Genomic DNA, 15,787 nt, shown 5'->3' with positions numbered 1-15,787 from the left:
TCTTTTTGGTAACCCCCCTGAACAGAATACTGAACGCAATAAAAAGCGGTGAGCTATGAAAGCACATGGACCCCATAGACTATAATGGGGTCCGTGTATTTTCTGTGCGGTGTCCGCACGAGTCATGCAGAGAGAAAAGTACTTCACTTTTATGGTACTTAGATATGTGTTGTAAAGATGCACTGCAGAGTTTGATCCCTGGGATTATGTCTGTGTGCTAACATAGCTGGCACATGGTGGTTGCTACCTTCAATTGTTACAATGTAGCAGCATTGCAATTTTTAGCAGTTAACTATCTGCTTTCTATAAAATAGAAATAATACACAAACTGTGTAAATTCCGATACTAGACAAAATGTGAATAAACTCAAGTATGATCCAGGTGTTAGGACCTGTACTCAAACTTGGAACTTTCAGTACTTACTATGTAGCAATAATAGACAAAAGCATTAAGTGTCTGTTTTATAGGTAAGTCAAGGACCACAGTCTATTCTGTCTTTATCAGAAATGATTTCCAATACTTTGGTAGACATAATAGTGGTAACATAAACATCGGTGAGGCACGTAGATGATGCGCCAGATCTATCGCAGTGATGTCATGCCATTTGATAGAGTTAATACATCGTTGGTGCATAGTGGACATTTTCCTTTTTAAGGCCGGGGCCCCACGGGACGTAAACGCTGCAATTTGCCCGCAGTGGAGACACTGTGGGAAAAATCGCGGCGTTGTACAGGGCAGGCAAAGTGGATGGGATTCATGCGAATCACATCCCCACTTTGCGGAAAAGATCACAGTGCGGACACGCTGTGATTTGCAAAGCCGTTGCGGCTTTGCAAATCGCAGCATGTCAATTATATCTACGAAAACACCGGTGGCTTTCCCGTAGATATAATGGGAATGACCCCACGTTGCAGAAATGCAGATTTTTTTGTTGCAGTTTTTTTAGCCAAAGCCAAGAATGTTTACAAAAGTAATGGGAAATATGTAGGAAACTTCAAGTGATTATGAAGATAATCTTGTTTCCCTTAGTCCTAACAGCGACACATTGTGGGGTATTTCTGCCCCTGTGTGCTGGTAGGACAGGCGGATGTTTAATTAGCCAATAAACGCATAGCTTGTCCTATAAGAGGGCACAAGCATCTCCCCCCCCTGCGTGTTTATACAAAAGTAATAGCGTAAACATTACAGACATATCGTTATATACATCAGACATGACTCCCAGGGCGGGAAATCTTGTGCCGCTGTTAGGACTAAGGGAAACAAGATTATCTTCATAATCACTTGTTCCCTGTCGTCCGTACCAGCGGCACAATGTGGGGAGATAGCAAGTAATTCTCCGATTTGGGTGGGATCACTCTACAACAGAGCTCAGGACGGTATGATCAAAGGCCGTAGAGCCAGCAACTCGATCCTTTAGCCGGTAATAAAGGATGAAGGTGGATTCAGATGCCCATGAGGCGGCAGCGCAGATCTGATCCAGGGAGAGTGCTCTACTTTCTGCGCATGAGGTGGATACCGTCCGGGTTGAGTGGACGCGCAGGAAAGCCGGTGGAGACAGCCCCTGGGAGGTGCATGCGACCTTAATGGTCTCAGTGACCCACCGTGATATTGTAGCCTTAGAGGCTTTGGAGCCTTTGTTTTTCCCCATATAATTAATCAGTAAATTTTCTGATTTTCTGAAGGGGCGTGTGCGGAGCAAGTAGACTTGCAAACACCGGACCACGTCCAGCATATGAAACCTTTCCTCCTCAGGCGAGGACAGAAAAGGAAAAAAAACTGGAAGTGAAATCAGCTGGTTGATATTTGCTGTTGACGGAACCTTGGGTTGAAACCCCAGGAGGAACCGGAGTTGTACGTGGTCAGGAAAAAATGAAATATACGGCTCCTCAAAGGACAGGGCTTGTAGCTCGCTGACCCTCTTGGCAGTAGTTATCGCCAATAACAAAGCCACCTTGCCAGCTAAAGACTTTAGGGAAGCTTCCTCCAGGGGCTCAAATGGCTCTTCACATACGGCGGTGAGGACCGAAGTAAGGTCCCATTGGTGGACAGGGGTGGACACAAACGCCTCCCCAGATAGGCGGACAGGGCAGCTACTTGTACTTTCAATGTAGCAGCAGCCAGACCTCTGTCTAATCCGTCTTGAAGGAAGTCCAGGATCGCCCCAGTAGGGGAATTGGTGGAGTCCACATCGTGCTGGAGACACCAGGCATTGAAAATGTTGCCAATTCGATGATCAGACATCAGGAAGAAAGAAAGGAAGCCCAGGTAAGAACAGTACTGAGCCTCTAAGAGGACACAAGTCCTCCCACCTGTCCCTTGTCACACAGGACAGAAAAAAACACGCAGGGGAAGGTGCTTGTGCCCTCTTATAGGACAAGCCATGCGTTTACTGGCTAATTAAACATCCGCCTGTCCTACCAGCACACAGGGGCAGAAATACCCCACATTGTGCCGCTGGTACGGACGACAGGGAACTTATTTTGCTTCCTTTTGCTAAATTCATTTCAGGCTTTGGCTCAAAAAACCGCAACAAAATCTGTAACGAAAAAAGCTGCGTTTCCGCAACGTGGGGCCTCTGCCTCACACTGTTTTGTGCCAAAAAAACTTGCAGTAATAAATCTGGTACACTTTATAACTTGACAAAATTGTGCCCTCTTTTCCTAGTAGTTAATTATTCACAAAAAAAAGGGGGGATCCCGGATCATATTAAGTTGGGCTACACAGTGAATGCAAATTGTTCCCACATCAGATTGCACAACAAAATTGAAGGTGTTTTCACAGTTCACTGTTATACAGGTTATCGGTTAAACCTCAATATAATTGAAAGCATCACATGATATTCAATATTCATTAAAAAAAATAAATGGAATTTTTGATTTCTCAGTAGCGTGAACTTCTATTCACCTTTATTATTTCCTGTCTCCCCATAGCAATGCATTGCATATCTCACTGCAGTCTAATGTGATAAATAGCACACGCTTATCACATGGTTGTTTACTTGCAGGCCTAGCCTTAGTGTAAATGTTCATTCCTCTGTACACTGTGCTATTTGATCCATATTTCACATAATATCTGTAGTAAAGCCACGTCTTAGTTTTTGGGACCACTTTCTGTGGTTTTATGGAACAGAACATAGATTACCATACAGTTCTATAAGGGCGTACCTATTTGCGTTTACACTGGTGCCGACTTTAAAGAAGTGTTGGACACGTGTTTCATAACTGTTCATAAAAATAATGTAACATTTTGGCTGAGAAGAAGAACCTACAAATATGGACACCAATAACATTTTATGGGTTGCTGCAAAATATGACAATTAGAATGGAACATTCATTGGTGTCTGCATGAATAGGGTTATGAATTTGCTCATCAGTGTACATTAGGTACTTGTAGTGTATTTTTATATTATCCTTTAACTGTGAGACTACACATTGCATATTATAAGCATAGAAGCAGTGGCGGATCCAGGGTTTGCGGGGCCCTTGGCAATTGACTTTGGCGGGTCCCTACTTACCGGGGGTCTGGGGGAGTCTCGTGCTTCTAACCCGTACCTCCCAACTTTTGAAGACTAGAAAGAGGGAATAAAATGTGCGGCGCGCGTAGCGCTGCAGCAAATTTGGCTCCGCCCACTTTTATGTTGACTCCGCCCATTCTCATTCATTTTTTATGTGCTCCCACACAGTATAATCCTCCTACAGTCACTCGTAAATTATATGTCCCCCCCTCCATCTCTTCCCCAGTTTCATATACACCCTTCATCTTCCCCTAGTTTCATTTCCCCCCTCCATCTCTGTCCCCAGTTTCATGCCGTTCTCCCCCCCTTCATCTCCCCCAGTGTCATGCCGTTCTCCCCCCCTTCATCTGCCCCAGTGTCATGCCATTCTCCCACCTCCCTCATCTGCCCCCAGTTTCATGGGCCCCCTACATTATGTTCCACCTAAATGTTTAACACAAAAAAAACACACTCACCTTCCATCTCTCTCCCGCCGCTCTCTCCACTCTCTCACTCATACACATAGTTGTAGGCACGATGTGACGTCATCACATCACGGCTACAAATGCAGGAGAGCAGTGTTAAAGCAGGAGCTGAGCTGTGACAGCTCCTGCTTTAAACGCCTAGGTATTCAGCTCATCCTATGCACGCTGATTTTATATCGGGACATACCTCCCTCCGACCGGGACCGTTTTGTTAGGTCCGGGCCGCTGGGCGTGGGGCCCTGGGCGGTTGCCCGACTTGCCCGGCCCTGGATCCGCCCCTGCATAGAAGATAGATGTCAGCAAGACTTACATGATTACCCCAACTTACCTGCTGAGTTCAGTGGTTTCATAGCTGGAGCCCTGGAAATAAGAGCAGGCAGAGAACATTGGAGCTGTGTGCTGGAGTGGCAGAGGGAAAAAGAGGTGACATAGGTGCCGTAAAACAAAACCTGCAAAGTTTTAAATTCATCAATCTTTCTCTTACACAGGAGTAAAAGCATCGGTGACTATACAGTCCTATGAAAAAGTTTGGGCACCCCTATTAATCTTAATCATTTTTAGTTCTAAATCTTTTGGTGTTTGCAGCAGCCATTTCAGTTTGATATATCTAATAACTGATGGACACAGTAATATTTCAGGATTGAAATGAGATTTATTGTACTAACAGAAAATGCGCAATATGCATTAAACCAAAATTTGACCGGTGCAAAAATATGGGCACCTCAACAGAAAAGTGACATTAATATTTAGTACATCCTCCTTTTGCAAAGATAACAGCCTCTAGTCGCTTCCTGTAGCTTTTAATCAGTTCCTGGATCCTGGATGAAGGTATTTTGGACCATTTCTTTCTACAAAACAATTCAAGTTCAGTTAAGTTTGATGGTCGCCGAACATGGACAGCTCTCTCTCAAATGATCTGAAAACAAAGATTGTTCAACATAGTTGTTCAGGGGAAGGATACAAAACGTTGTCTCAGAGATTTAACCTGTCAGTTTCCACTGTGAGGAACATAGTAAGGAAATGGAAGACCACAGGGACAGTTCTTGTTAAGCCCAGAAGTGGCAGGCCAAGAAAAATATCACAAAGGCAGAGAAGAAGAATGGTGAGAACAGTCAAGGACAATCCACAGACCACCTCCAAAGAGCTGCAGCATCATCTTGCTGCAGATGGTGTCACTGTGCATCGGTCAACAATACAGCGCACTTTGCACAAGGAGAAGCTGTATGGGAGAGTGATGAGAAAGAAGCCGTTTCTGCACGTACGCCACAAATAGAGTTGCCTGAGGTATGCAAAAGCACATTTGGAGAAGCCAACTTCATTTTGGAAACAAAGATTGAGTTGTTTGGTTATAAAAAAAAGGCGTTATGCATGGCGTCCAAAAAGAAACAGCATTCCAAGAAAAACACTTGCTACCCACTGTAAAATTTGGTGGAGGTTCCATCATGCTTTGGGGCTGTGTGGCCAATGCCGGCATCGGGAATCTTGTTAAAGTTGAGGGTCGCATGGATTCCACTCAGTATCAGCAGATTCTTGAGAATAATGTTCAAGAATCAGTGACGAAGTTGAAGTTACGCCGGGGATGGATATTTCAGCAAGACAATGATCCAAAACACCGCTCCAATCGACTCAGGCATTCATGCAGAGGAACAATTACAATGTTCTGGAATGGCCATCCCAGTCCCCAGACCTGAATATCATTGAACATCTGTGGGATGATTTGAAGCGGGCTGTCCATGCTCGGCGACCATCAAACTTAACTGAACTTGAATTGTTTGTCCAAAATACCTTTATCCAGGATCCAGGAACTGATTAAAAGCTACAGGAAGCGACTAGAGGCTGTTATCTTTGCAAAAGGAGGATCTACTAAATATTAATGTCACTTTTCTGTTGAGGTGCCCATACTTTTGCACCGGTCAAATTTTGGTTTAATGCATATTGCACATTTTCTGTTAGTACAATAAACCTCATTTCAATCCTGAAATATTACTGTGTCCATCAGTTATTAGCTATATCAAACTGAAATGGCTGTTGCAAATACCAAAATATTTAGAACTAAAAATGATTAAGATTAATAGGGGTGCCCAAACTTTTTCATAGGACTGTAGCTGCATCCAGGTTCATAGTGTGTTACCACCCTTATGGGGTTAAGGGAACAGTATAGCATAACACTGCACTGTAAGGTTCCGTTCCCACGGAGTAATGCGCCGCTCATTCTGACACGTAAACACGTGTCCAACTGAGACACTTCAAAACAGATCCCGTTGACTTCAATGGGTGCCGGCTTGAACTCAATGGGAGACGTTTTTACCTATTAGGCTGCTTTCACACGGAGTAACACTCTGCTCATTCTGACACAAAAACACTTATCAGAGTGCGCGATGTAAAACAGAATCCCATTGACCTCGATGGGTTCGGTCTTACGCGCGCTACCCATTGAACTCAATGGGAGGCTTTTTTAACTATTGCTTTCAATGTGATACACGATGGAGAGTTATGTTACCTCTGTTTATGTATATTTACCTTATAGAATATGTAGTTATGGGACAACCACATGGGACACTTGCAGCAGAAATTTTCCGTTGCAGATTTGTAGCAGCATTTGCCGCGATTTCTGCATGTTTTGTTTCTATCCACAATTATGTGTTAGAATCCTTAAACAGATGTAAACCATGAAGGTGTATTCATATGAAATATATAATGTTGAATTACCATGTGTGATGACGAAGAGAGGATTATATAATGTACCATGCACTGGTAAATAAAATGACTTTGTCTCTTCAATGTTACAATTAAGGAAAGGAAACCTTATTTTTCTAAGACTAAAACCTGCACATGAGTTTACCAGAAGACAGGAAGGTAGGTGGTGTGGTGCATGTGAGAAATAGGCATGGCAATGCATACAAAGTCAGTCATATTCTTATTAGTTTAGTGTATACATCAAAATACAATATTTTCGGTTGTCTTTTTCTAGACCTTTTTTACATGACAGACAAGGCCCTGCTTTTTGCACTCGGATGGCTGCATTTACCCTGGTAAAACGCCCCTCAGTGCTTTATATTGTGGGTGAGGTTACCTGAATTGGCTTGTGCTGCAATACTGATGTGCTGAATGGCTGCCCATCAGGGCCTCGCTGACATACAATACTACATGTACCATACTATATATCTTGTATGTTTGTAAGAGCCTGCCTTATCTGGTGGGGTAGGTTCACACTACAGTTATTCAATATCCCTTCAGTCTGGTGTCAATGTGCATTCACCCCAAAATATAAAAACATGGCGGAAGTTTTCTTCCATGATGTTTTTTACTTTTCTGACAGAAGAAAAGGCCTCCACTTCGGAATTTTTTTCCTTTAGAAAAAGTAACTTGACAGAAGACAGGGTCCACCATGATGTTTACATTAGAGTCAATGGGAGGGGATTCTGTTGGTGTCTTTTCGCTATCGTTAAAGTCTCTTTCTGGCCTCCTATGACAGATAACTTCGACACACATTAATAACGGTAGTGTGAACGTAGCCTTAGTTTTCTGCTTATTGTTCTTTAATCCGAATTGTTAATAGAAAAGTCAGCTGCCGTAGACGTACCAGGTCAGGGCAGCGTTTTTTACTTGTTGCGGCGTTTTCAGGCCATGGTGAATGTTTAGGTTGGAAGATGTAAGGTTTCGGTGACCTTTCCAAATATATATTTTTTACAGTTAGAGCTTTAGCCTGACACTAGGTTCACACCTGCGTTCTACTCTCCGTTCTGTGCTTTCCGTCTTCTGCATGCCAGAAGACGGAAAGCACAGACCGGGTCCGGCAGTGAGCGTTTTATGCTCTCCACCGCGAAACCGTTTTTTTAAATCCGGACACAGAGTACCGCATGTCCGACTCTGTGTCCGGATTAAAAAACCCGGTTTCGCTGCGGAGAGCGCAAAACGCTCACTGCCGCTCACGGCCGGACAGCTTTCTCACCCATTCAAATGAATGGGTATGAAAGAGTCCTGCAGGTTTCCGTCTCCTGCTCTGTTTTATGCAGGAAACGGAAACCTGCAGTACGGAGAGCAGAACGCAGATGTGAACGAGCCCTAAGGCTACATGGAGAATTTGGCTGCAACTCCCTTGACGAGAGAGTGCCAGTCATCCTATGACTTTTTCACGTTAGTAACTGGTGTCAGATTGTGACCCCTAGTGTAATAGAAGAAAAAAAAAAGGTCTAGCAGTGTTCAGATTGAAACATTAGTGAAGGAGTCAAAGAGCGACCAGACTATCTTTGGTTGAATAACAGTTTATGAGACCAAAGTCGTTGTATGGCCATAGCCTTTTTTTAATGGTGTGCTATCAGTGTTAACAGGTATCACACTGACCCATTATAGTCTTATGGCCCCATACACACAACCTTGTATTATCAAGGGCTCATGTAGGGGGTTGTGAGCCCAGGAGCAAAACTCAGGGCAGCTTCTCTTCCAGTCTGCTTTGTGGCCTGAGCTCCTTATTGGAATGTGGAGGGTACGGATGGCACACTGCTATCGTCCATGTGCTGTCTGGAGTGTAGATATTGTTGTGGTAGAGATCAGAAAAGCTCAGTGTTGGTGTTGGAGATTGTACAGCCCTTGTGAGTAGTCCTTTCAAATCATCTGAGTGGAATAAAGGAGAAATCTGAAGACGTTTTGATAACTTTGAGTTACCGAGAGTATTAATTGCTCTGCAAATACGAAGAACAAACTGCACTAAAAGCAGTGCACAAACTTACCCTTGACACGTGGAACTGCTGTATCCTGGATGTTCACACATACACACACACACACACACACACACACATATATACATACATACACACACACACATACACACACACATATGTACATACACACATATATGCATACACACACATATACACATACACACACACATTTATACATACACACACACACATATATACATACACACACACATACGCACATACACACACAGACACATATACATACATACACACATACACACACACATATATACATACACACACACACATACACACACATATATACATACACACACATATGTACATACACACATATATGCATACACACACACATACACACACACATATATATATATATATATATACATACACACATATATACATACACATACACACACTCATATATACATACACACGTACACACACACACACACATATATACATACACATATACACACACACACACACACACACACACACATTACTAACACTAACTAACCTGCAGTAGTACTTCCTCTATAAGAGTGATTTTATTTGTGGGTATAAAGATGTTATTTTATGTCGTCTTTGATTTTCTATACGTTACTTGAATAGATCCTTCTAATCTTGTGCCCGTTGACTATTCTTTGGGGAGGAGGTAGACTTCAACCCTCCCAACAGTCACATTAAAATGGCTAAAAGCCTCCTACAAAATATAACTTTTTTTTTATTACAGACTGTATGAAATATCTGGCACATACAACTCTGGTGCCTTATGTACATTTTAACCCTTTAGTGATGTAAGGCATTTAGCATTCCCTCTCTGCATTCCTGTTTTTATAACTTTTTGATCAATTTTATTACTTTTTGTTTTGGAGAGCTGAGAAGAACAGTAAATAGCAATTCTGGCATCTGAATTTTAAGGTTCATGGTGTTTAATAAATAATATACTTTCATTAACAGGGACAAAAAAGTTTATTTTAAATTTGTAAACTACTTAGATTCTGCAGTCAGCATTGACCGCAGCATATATGGGGTTAAATGACATGTATGTTTTCTGATTGATAATGGGGGATGTGATATCATGAAAAAAACTGCATTGTACCTTCTACCCTGGGGTCATCTTAAGTGACATGGCCAAGAATATAAAAAAAAACATCATTCTCCCGCACACTATCAGCTTCACGTGTTCTGCACACTGGTTGAAGTCAAATCTCCAAGTATATGCAGCTTTGTTTTAACCGGTGATATCTCATAATCTAGTTCGGCTACAGGCATCATTTTAGCCTTATTTTAAAGCAAAGATTCGTGGCTTTAAATCAAAACAAAGATTGCGGATCTGGAGTTAGAGCCGTTTAAAGTGACTGCTCCCTCTGCAGGAATCATTCAGAACTGTCAGGGGGTTAACAATTTCCCATCTAATGTTTTCAGCTACTCTTGCCCTCACTTTGTGATAATCTGGTGGGTAGGCCTACCTTGCATGATGTGATATACATGCAAGGAGTATGCACCGGGTCCATTCTTCATTTTTTGAAACTGCACAATATTTTCTTTGTATTTACATATGGAGAAAGCCAAGCCACTGATCAAGCACCGTTCTAGCCCTTATCAAGGCTCATCAGTTTTGCAGAGCTGACAGTTTGCTGTGTTTGTCATACGTTACGGTGCAGAGAGAATAGAGGTGGCCAGGAAGAGGGACTGACGTCACCAGCTCAGACATAGCCCAGTTAGTTGAATACCTAGGCAACACATTGTAAACACTGAAGAAGTAAAATCAGCAGTAACTGGAAAACTGAGCAAGATGAATAAAACTATGTGTTGGGTGAAAACCCACAGTACTTTCAGGTAGGGTATTAAATATAATTTTTTGTATCCTGATTTTCTGAGTCCTGCTGAAAGGCTTGGAGGGCCCAGTCCTTTATATGCTGATATGTTGGGCTCTGAGGCACCTAGAAAAATGGCTTTGGTCTTTTAAAGCAGATAATCTGTCTTCTAAGGTCACTCTAGGATTGTGCTTCTATATCCTACAAATGTGGAGATACAAGCAGTTAAAGACCCAGTTAGCTGTGTATTTAACTTCTAATACCTCCACTTCTGTTGCACATAGAACCACAAGCCTGGTGAGGTTTTACATACAAGATTCTCAGCTCTAAAACAATACCAGAACCGTGGTTCTAGGTGCTGCACAGCACAACATATTGGCATCTGGACTCATTCTCCTTCCTCTAGCTTTTCATCATGACTCCTGCATACTGACCTCTTAGGTGACATATATAAAAATTACCTGGTTACTTACAAATAACAGAAGGAAAGCTAAAAAGGATTCCCTACATGACATTGCTGTGAGGTTAGTGGTCAAAATCTTGGCTACGTGTTCCCTTTTAAGGTATAAGAAGTCCAGCAACAACACTTTATTGGACTGAATGAATGTATTGCTGGAAAAAAAATTAAAATTTTTTGATTTGAATGATTTGAGGTTTTTATAATGGGGTGATCCACGAGGGCTTTCAAGTATTCATTCATTGACAAAAACATAACACACCAAGATGAAGTTGCTGAACCTAAATGAAACTTTGTATGAATGAAATGATGATGATATGCAACCCAAAAGGTAACCTGAATTTGCTGCTAAAGATACAGCGGCTTTAGTCCATAGCCGTACTGCAAGCAGCACTTTTCTCTCCGCATTATTTGTGTGGAAAACACACAGAACCCATTATAGTTTATGGGGTCCGTGTGCTTTCTTAGCTAACTGCTTTTTAATGCATTTGGTGTTCTGTTTGGGGGGGATTCCCGAGGGGACTCCCCAAACGGAATTCCGAACACAGATGTGAACCAGGCCTAAGATTAGGGTAACACTAGGCTAGTTTTACAGATACCTAGTGGGAAGAGGTAATCTACCTTGGACCTCAACCTCTTGTAACCTTGCACTAATGGAAGAACTTCACTGTAACAATTCCCAAATTCTCATCTCATGTTATTTATAGGATGAACGTGGAAACCATCACAAAGTATCAGTCTCTCCAGTAGTTCATGTTAGAGGGCTCTGTGAGTCCGTGGTGGAAGCTGACTTGGCGACGGCACTCTCTAGATTTGGCACCATAAGGTAGGCTTGTCTGCTTATCTGTTATATTCACATTTAAAAAGAAGAATGTAGCAGCACTCACGGGGTTCTTCAAGGATATTTCTTTATTGATTGCAAAATATACAAAAGTGGCTAACCATGGCCTACATTTTATCTGGCCCAAGATTATTACATTGGGAATTGGAGGTATTTACTTCTAAGTCCTTTTTTTTCATTTACTTATAATTCTGTTACTGGGTTAATCCTAGAAATTACTAATAAATAAATACTAATAAATTGTTTATGTAACGTTACCATTCCTTTAGGCCAGTGTGATCTGTATCTGCTCAGTCTGGAGATGTCAGCACCGATTGAACAGTGTGAGAGTGTGCAGTGACTCCAGCTTGTTACACCAACATGTCAATTAATTCCTACATTTCTATTAGGGATAACACAGAATCCATGCAATGTAGTGTTCTATAATATAAGAAAATACTACAGAATCTATGCAAGTATTTACCACAGATATGAAGCCATAATAAACGCTATCCTCATAATTAAATGGGGCTGGCATGTTAAGCTGTGATCTACTTTATGTCCTGTCCCTGATTGAAAAACTGACGCATAGGGAACAAGATGGCCACTCGTGAATATTTTTTCCCTGAATAATGACATAATGGAGCATATTTATAATGCACCTATGCCAGAAAAGTGGAATAAGAAATGTTGCCAGTTTGGGTCTGTGACATTTTAAAAGTCACTTGCGACACAAATGACGGCAACTGGCGTCTTTATTCTTCCTTTGGCACATTTACACCAGTTTTCTGGCGTACAAATCTACCAGCTAGTGTAGATTGCAGCTTAGGCGCATGGACTGCTGAAGGACATGCCTAATTTATAATAAGGCTTGTACCTACTAAAGGGATCTTTCACGAAGTTCAGGACCCAGGCGGCCAAGGAAGGAGAAACCTAAAAAAATAAAGCATGCTATCCTATCCTTTTCTGTGACCTCTGAGGCCTTTCATTAGACTGACAGCAGTCAAAACGGCACGGGACTCCAGTGGTGACTCCACAGCACACAATGGACTAGATAGCAGTGGCGAGTGCCGGGAACAGGTTTGGATTTTTTTTTTTTTAATCTTTGCCCTTCCATGGCTTTCTCCCTGGGTCCTGAAATTCGTAAACAACCCCTTTTAAGTGCATCTTCTGCAGGCCCAAGGCATATCAAGCCTGGTGTTGATGAATCTGCTTCATAAATTTTTATTTATTTTTTTGTAAGAACTAATATTTGGAGACCCTGCTCCTAGCAAAGCCATATGTTTAGTATTGTATGGCAACCTATAGATACTGTATATGGACACACGCCTTTGACACACAACAGTAAAACCCAGTTGTCTATTTAGTCATTCATTTCTAAGAGGAATAACAAGGAAAAGGTACTAAATATTTTCTAAGAAAATAATATTTCTTATGGCGAATACAAGTACTAAGCAGACTTGTCAGATGAAGGAGATAACCTTAATGGTGTATTCAGAAATCATCATCTCATCTGTAATTCTTTCTCCACCTCTTTAGCTACGTGATGATGATGCCTTTCAAGCGGCAAGCTCTGGTTGAATTTGAGGACACAGAATTTTCCGAGAAGTGTGTGACTTTTGCTAGCAATGAACCAGTCTACATAGCAGGACAACAGGCATTTTTTAACTACTCCACAAGCAAACGGATTACCAGACCGGAAAACACTGAAGACCCATCTGGTGGAAATAAAGTTCTCCTTGTTTCCATCCACAATCCACTCTATCCGATTACAGTGGTAAGTCTGAATATAGAAATTATAAAATTCAACAGGAGAACCCACTGACCGCCTCTTGAAGGCCACTCTTATCGGCCATCAGGGTGGGTGCTGCAGTCCGTTCGTGGTAGTCTCAACTAGGCCACAGATCGTAGCAGGGATGTCAGACATGATCCATTTAATACTACAATGATTCTAGGGGGCTTTGTATAAATGTTTAACATGGGATAGAAGAAAAAATATTACAAAATTGCTAGAATTCTGATGTAATCTGTTCCAAAAAACTGCCTAACATGCCTTGTCCATCACAAGGATCCTATCTATACTGCTTGTTAATGTGAATGTAAGCCTTTTCCTAAATACACTGCTTCAGCAAAACTGCTTTGTTTGTACACTATCTTACTTTATTCAATTCATTGTGGACACATCCCTTGACTTATCTGGTCAAAAGTCAAGTGATGTATCTGCTGCTCTGAGGGGGGAGGAAGGAGGGGCTAAGTGCACGGGAGCGAGCCTGGGGGGGGTGGTGGTTTACACTTTGGAGGGGGAAGGGGCCGCCAATACAGACCCAGCATCCACTGTAATAGAGAGTCGGATGCCGGCGAGGGTTAGACGCCGTCACAGGTGCCTGCAACATCGCTACGCTCCTGCCCTGCATGAAGCCAGCAGCGGCAGGAGCGAAGCTGCTATTCCGGAGGAGGGGGGGGGGGCGGAGGAGCGGAATAGCAGTATCGCTCCTGCCGCTCCTGGCTTCATGCAGGGCAGGAGCGTAGTGATGTTGCAGGCACCTGTGCCGGCTTCTACACTCCCCGGGATCCGCCTCTCTATTACAGCGGATGCCGGATCTGTATTGCATTGTGAAGGCTGTACGTCTGATGCCTAGCTGCATTGGGAGCGCACACGCAGGGCCTGGCTTTGCATATGTAACCCCGCCCACCAATGACGCAACAAAGCAGGAAGAAAGAAGATTTTACAGCAGCGAAGACTGGTGAGTATGCGACGTGGGAATACCCCTTTAAGTGTTTTAGACAGATTTACAACTTCTTGAAGTAACTTAATAGGAAAGGGGTGGGTCTTGGCATGAAGTTTGTGAGCCTATGAAGTGTGTGTGGTGCCAATATTTGACTAGATTAATTTAAATAATCGGAGGTGTAAATTTAGGACAAGACAAATCTAATAATGTGACAGATTTAACATCCAGCATTAGACGCTGCACATATGGTTTAGTTTGAGACCGTCTATCCCAACTTTGCACTCTCTTGGTCTTCGTGCACACAACTTTTTATGTAGTGCTACATGTGTCTTTAATATTATGATTGTATTAAATTTCCTATCTTTCATCCATAGGATGTCCTTTATGCTGTTTTCAACCCTGTAGGAAAAGTGGAACGCATAGTAATTTTTAAGAGAAATTTAATTAAAGCCATGGTGGAATATCCTTTTAAAGTGTTGGGAATCAACTTATTTGTGGGCAATTCAGATGTAGCTGTGGGACAAATGGTGTGTAATAAATATAATACACACACACACACACACACACACACACACTTTACAGTTTATTCACACAACCAAGTTTCAACCGTGAAAATATATTTACTATAGTTATAGTTATAGTTAATATATTTACTATAGTTATAGTTAATATAGTTACTTTCTTCATATTGGTCTATAAAGAGGGGGAGAGGGGATAGAAAAGACAATAATAATTGATGCTGTTGCACTATGCTATTCCTTGCTTTATAATAACACTGCTAGGTTGTAGATAAGAGACTGTGAGAGCACAGAGTCTCCATAGAGTTATATGTGTGAGGATGAATATCGAGACAAATATAACGTAAACAAAGCTCTGAGATTAAAGATAAGGAGCAGGAGAATAACATAATAAGTGGTGAAGGAATTAGATCCTTTTTTTTCCCAAAGTTTCTTATATTCACCTATACTATTAATTTCTTAAAAGTTGTTTATACCTGGAGGTACGTTTTAACCTTGCTGTTGCTAGATCAATTAAACTCTTTATATGTATACTGTTACTTGTAGTATTAGAAGGGGCCCATGCACCATTAGCATCTGCTGGACTGGAGAAATATATCCACAGTGGGTGAGCTGTTCCAATTTTTGTATGTACTTACTAGCTTTTAAAGGGGTTTTCCAGGCCAGGGCTCAATTTTAATGCTGATGACTTAGTATTCTTTAATGCTGAAGGCCTTGTAGTCACCAAAAGGAGTCTATCATTGG

The 15,787-nt window shown here is 41.9% G+C and overlaps 1 protein-coding gene across 1 annotated transcript in view; it reads left to right on the top strand.

The window, feature by feature from the left end:
• The window catches only part of LOC142197346 (heterogeneous nuclear ribonucleoprotein L-like), a 46,540-nt gene that overhangs the window by 2,462 nt on the left and 28,291 nt on the right, over positions 1-15,787 (top strand). Inside the window, exons 2-4 of the mRNA XM_075267562.1 lie at positions 11,684-11,802; positions 13,336-13,573; positions 14,900-14,985. Of these exons, the coding sequence (XP_075123663.1) occupies positions 11,684-11,802; positions 13,336-13,573; positions 14,900-14,985 (443 nt within the window). The remainder of the gene's footprint in view (positions 1-11,683; positions 11,803-13,335; positions 13,574-14,899; positions 14,986-15,787) is intronic.

The sequence above is a fragment of the Leptodactylus fuscus genome, chromosome 3 (genome assembly GCF_031893055.1).
Source record: "Leptodactylus fuscus isolate aLepFus1 chromosome 3, aLepFus1.hap2, whole genome shotgun sequence".
NCBI lineage: Eukaryota > Metazoa > Chordata > Amphibia > Anura > Leptodactylidae > Leptodactylus > Leptodactylus fuscus.
The sequence above is the reverse complement of the archived record's forward strand: the minus strand, read 5'-3'. Positions and strand labels throughout refer to the sequence as shown.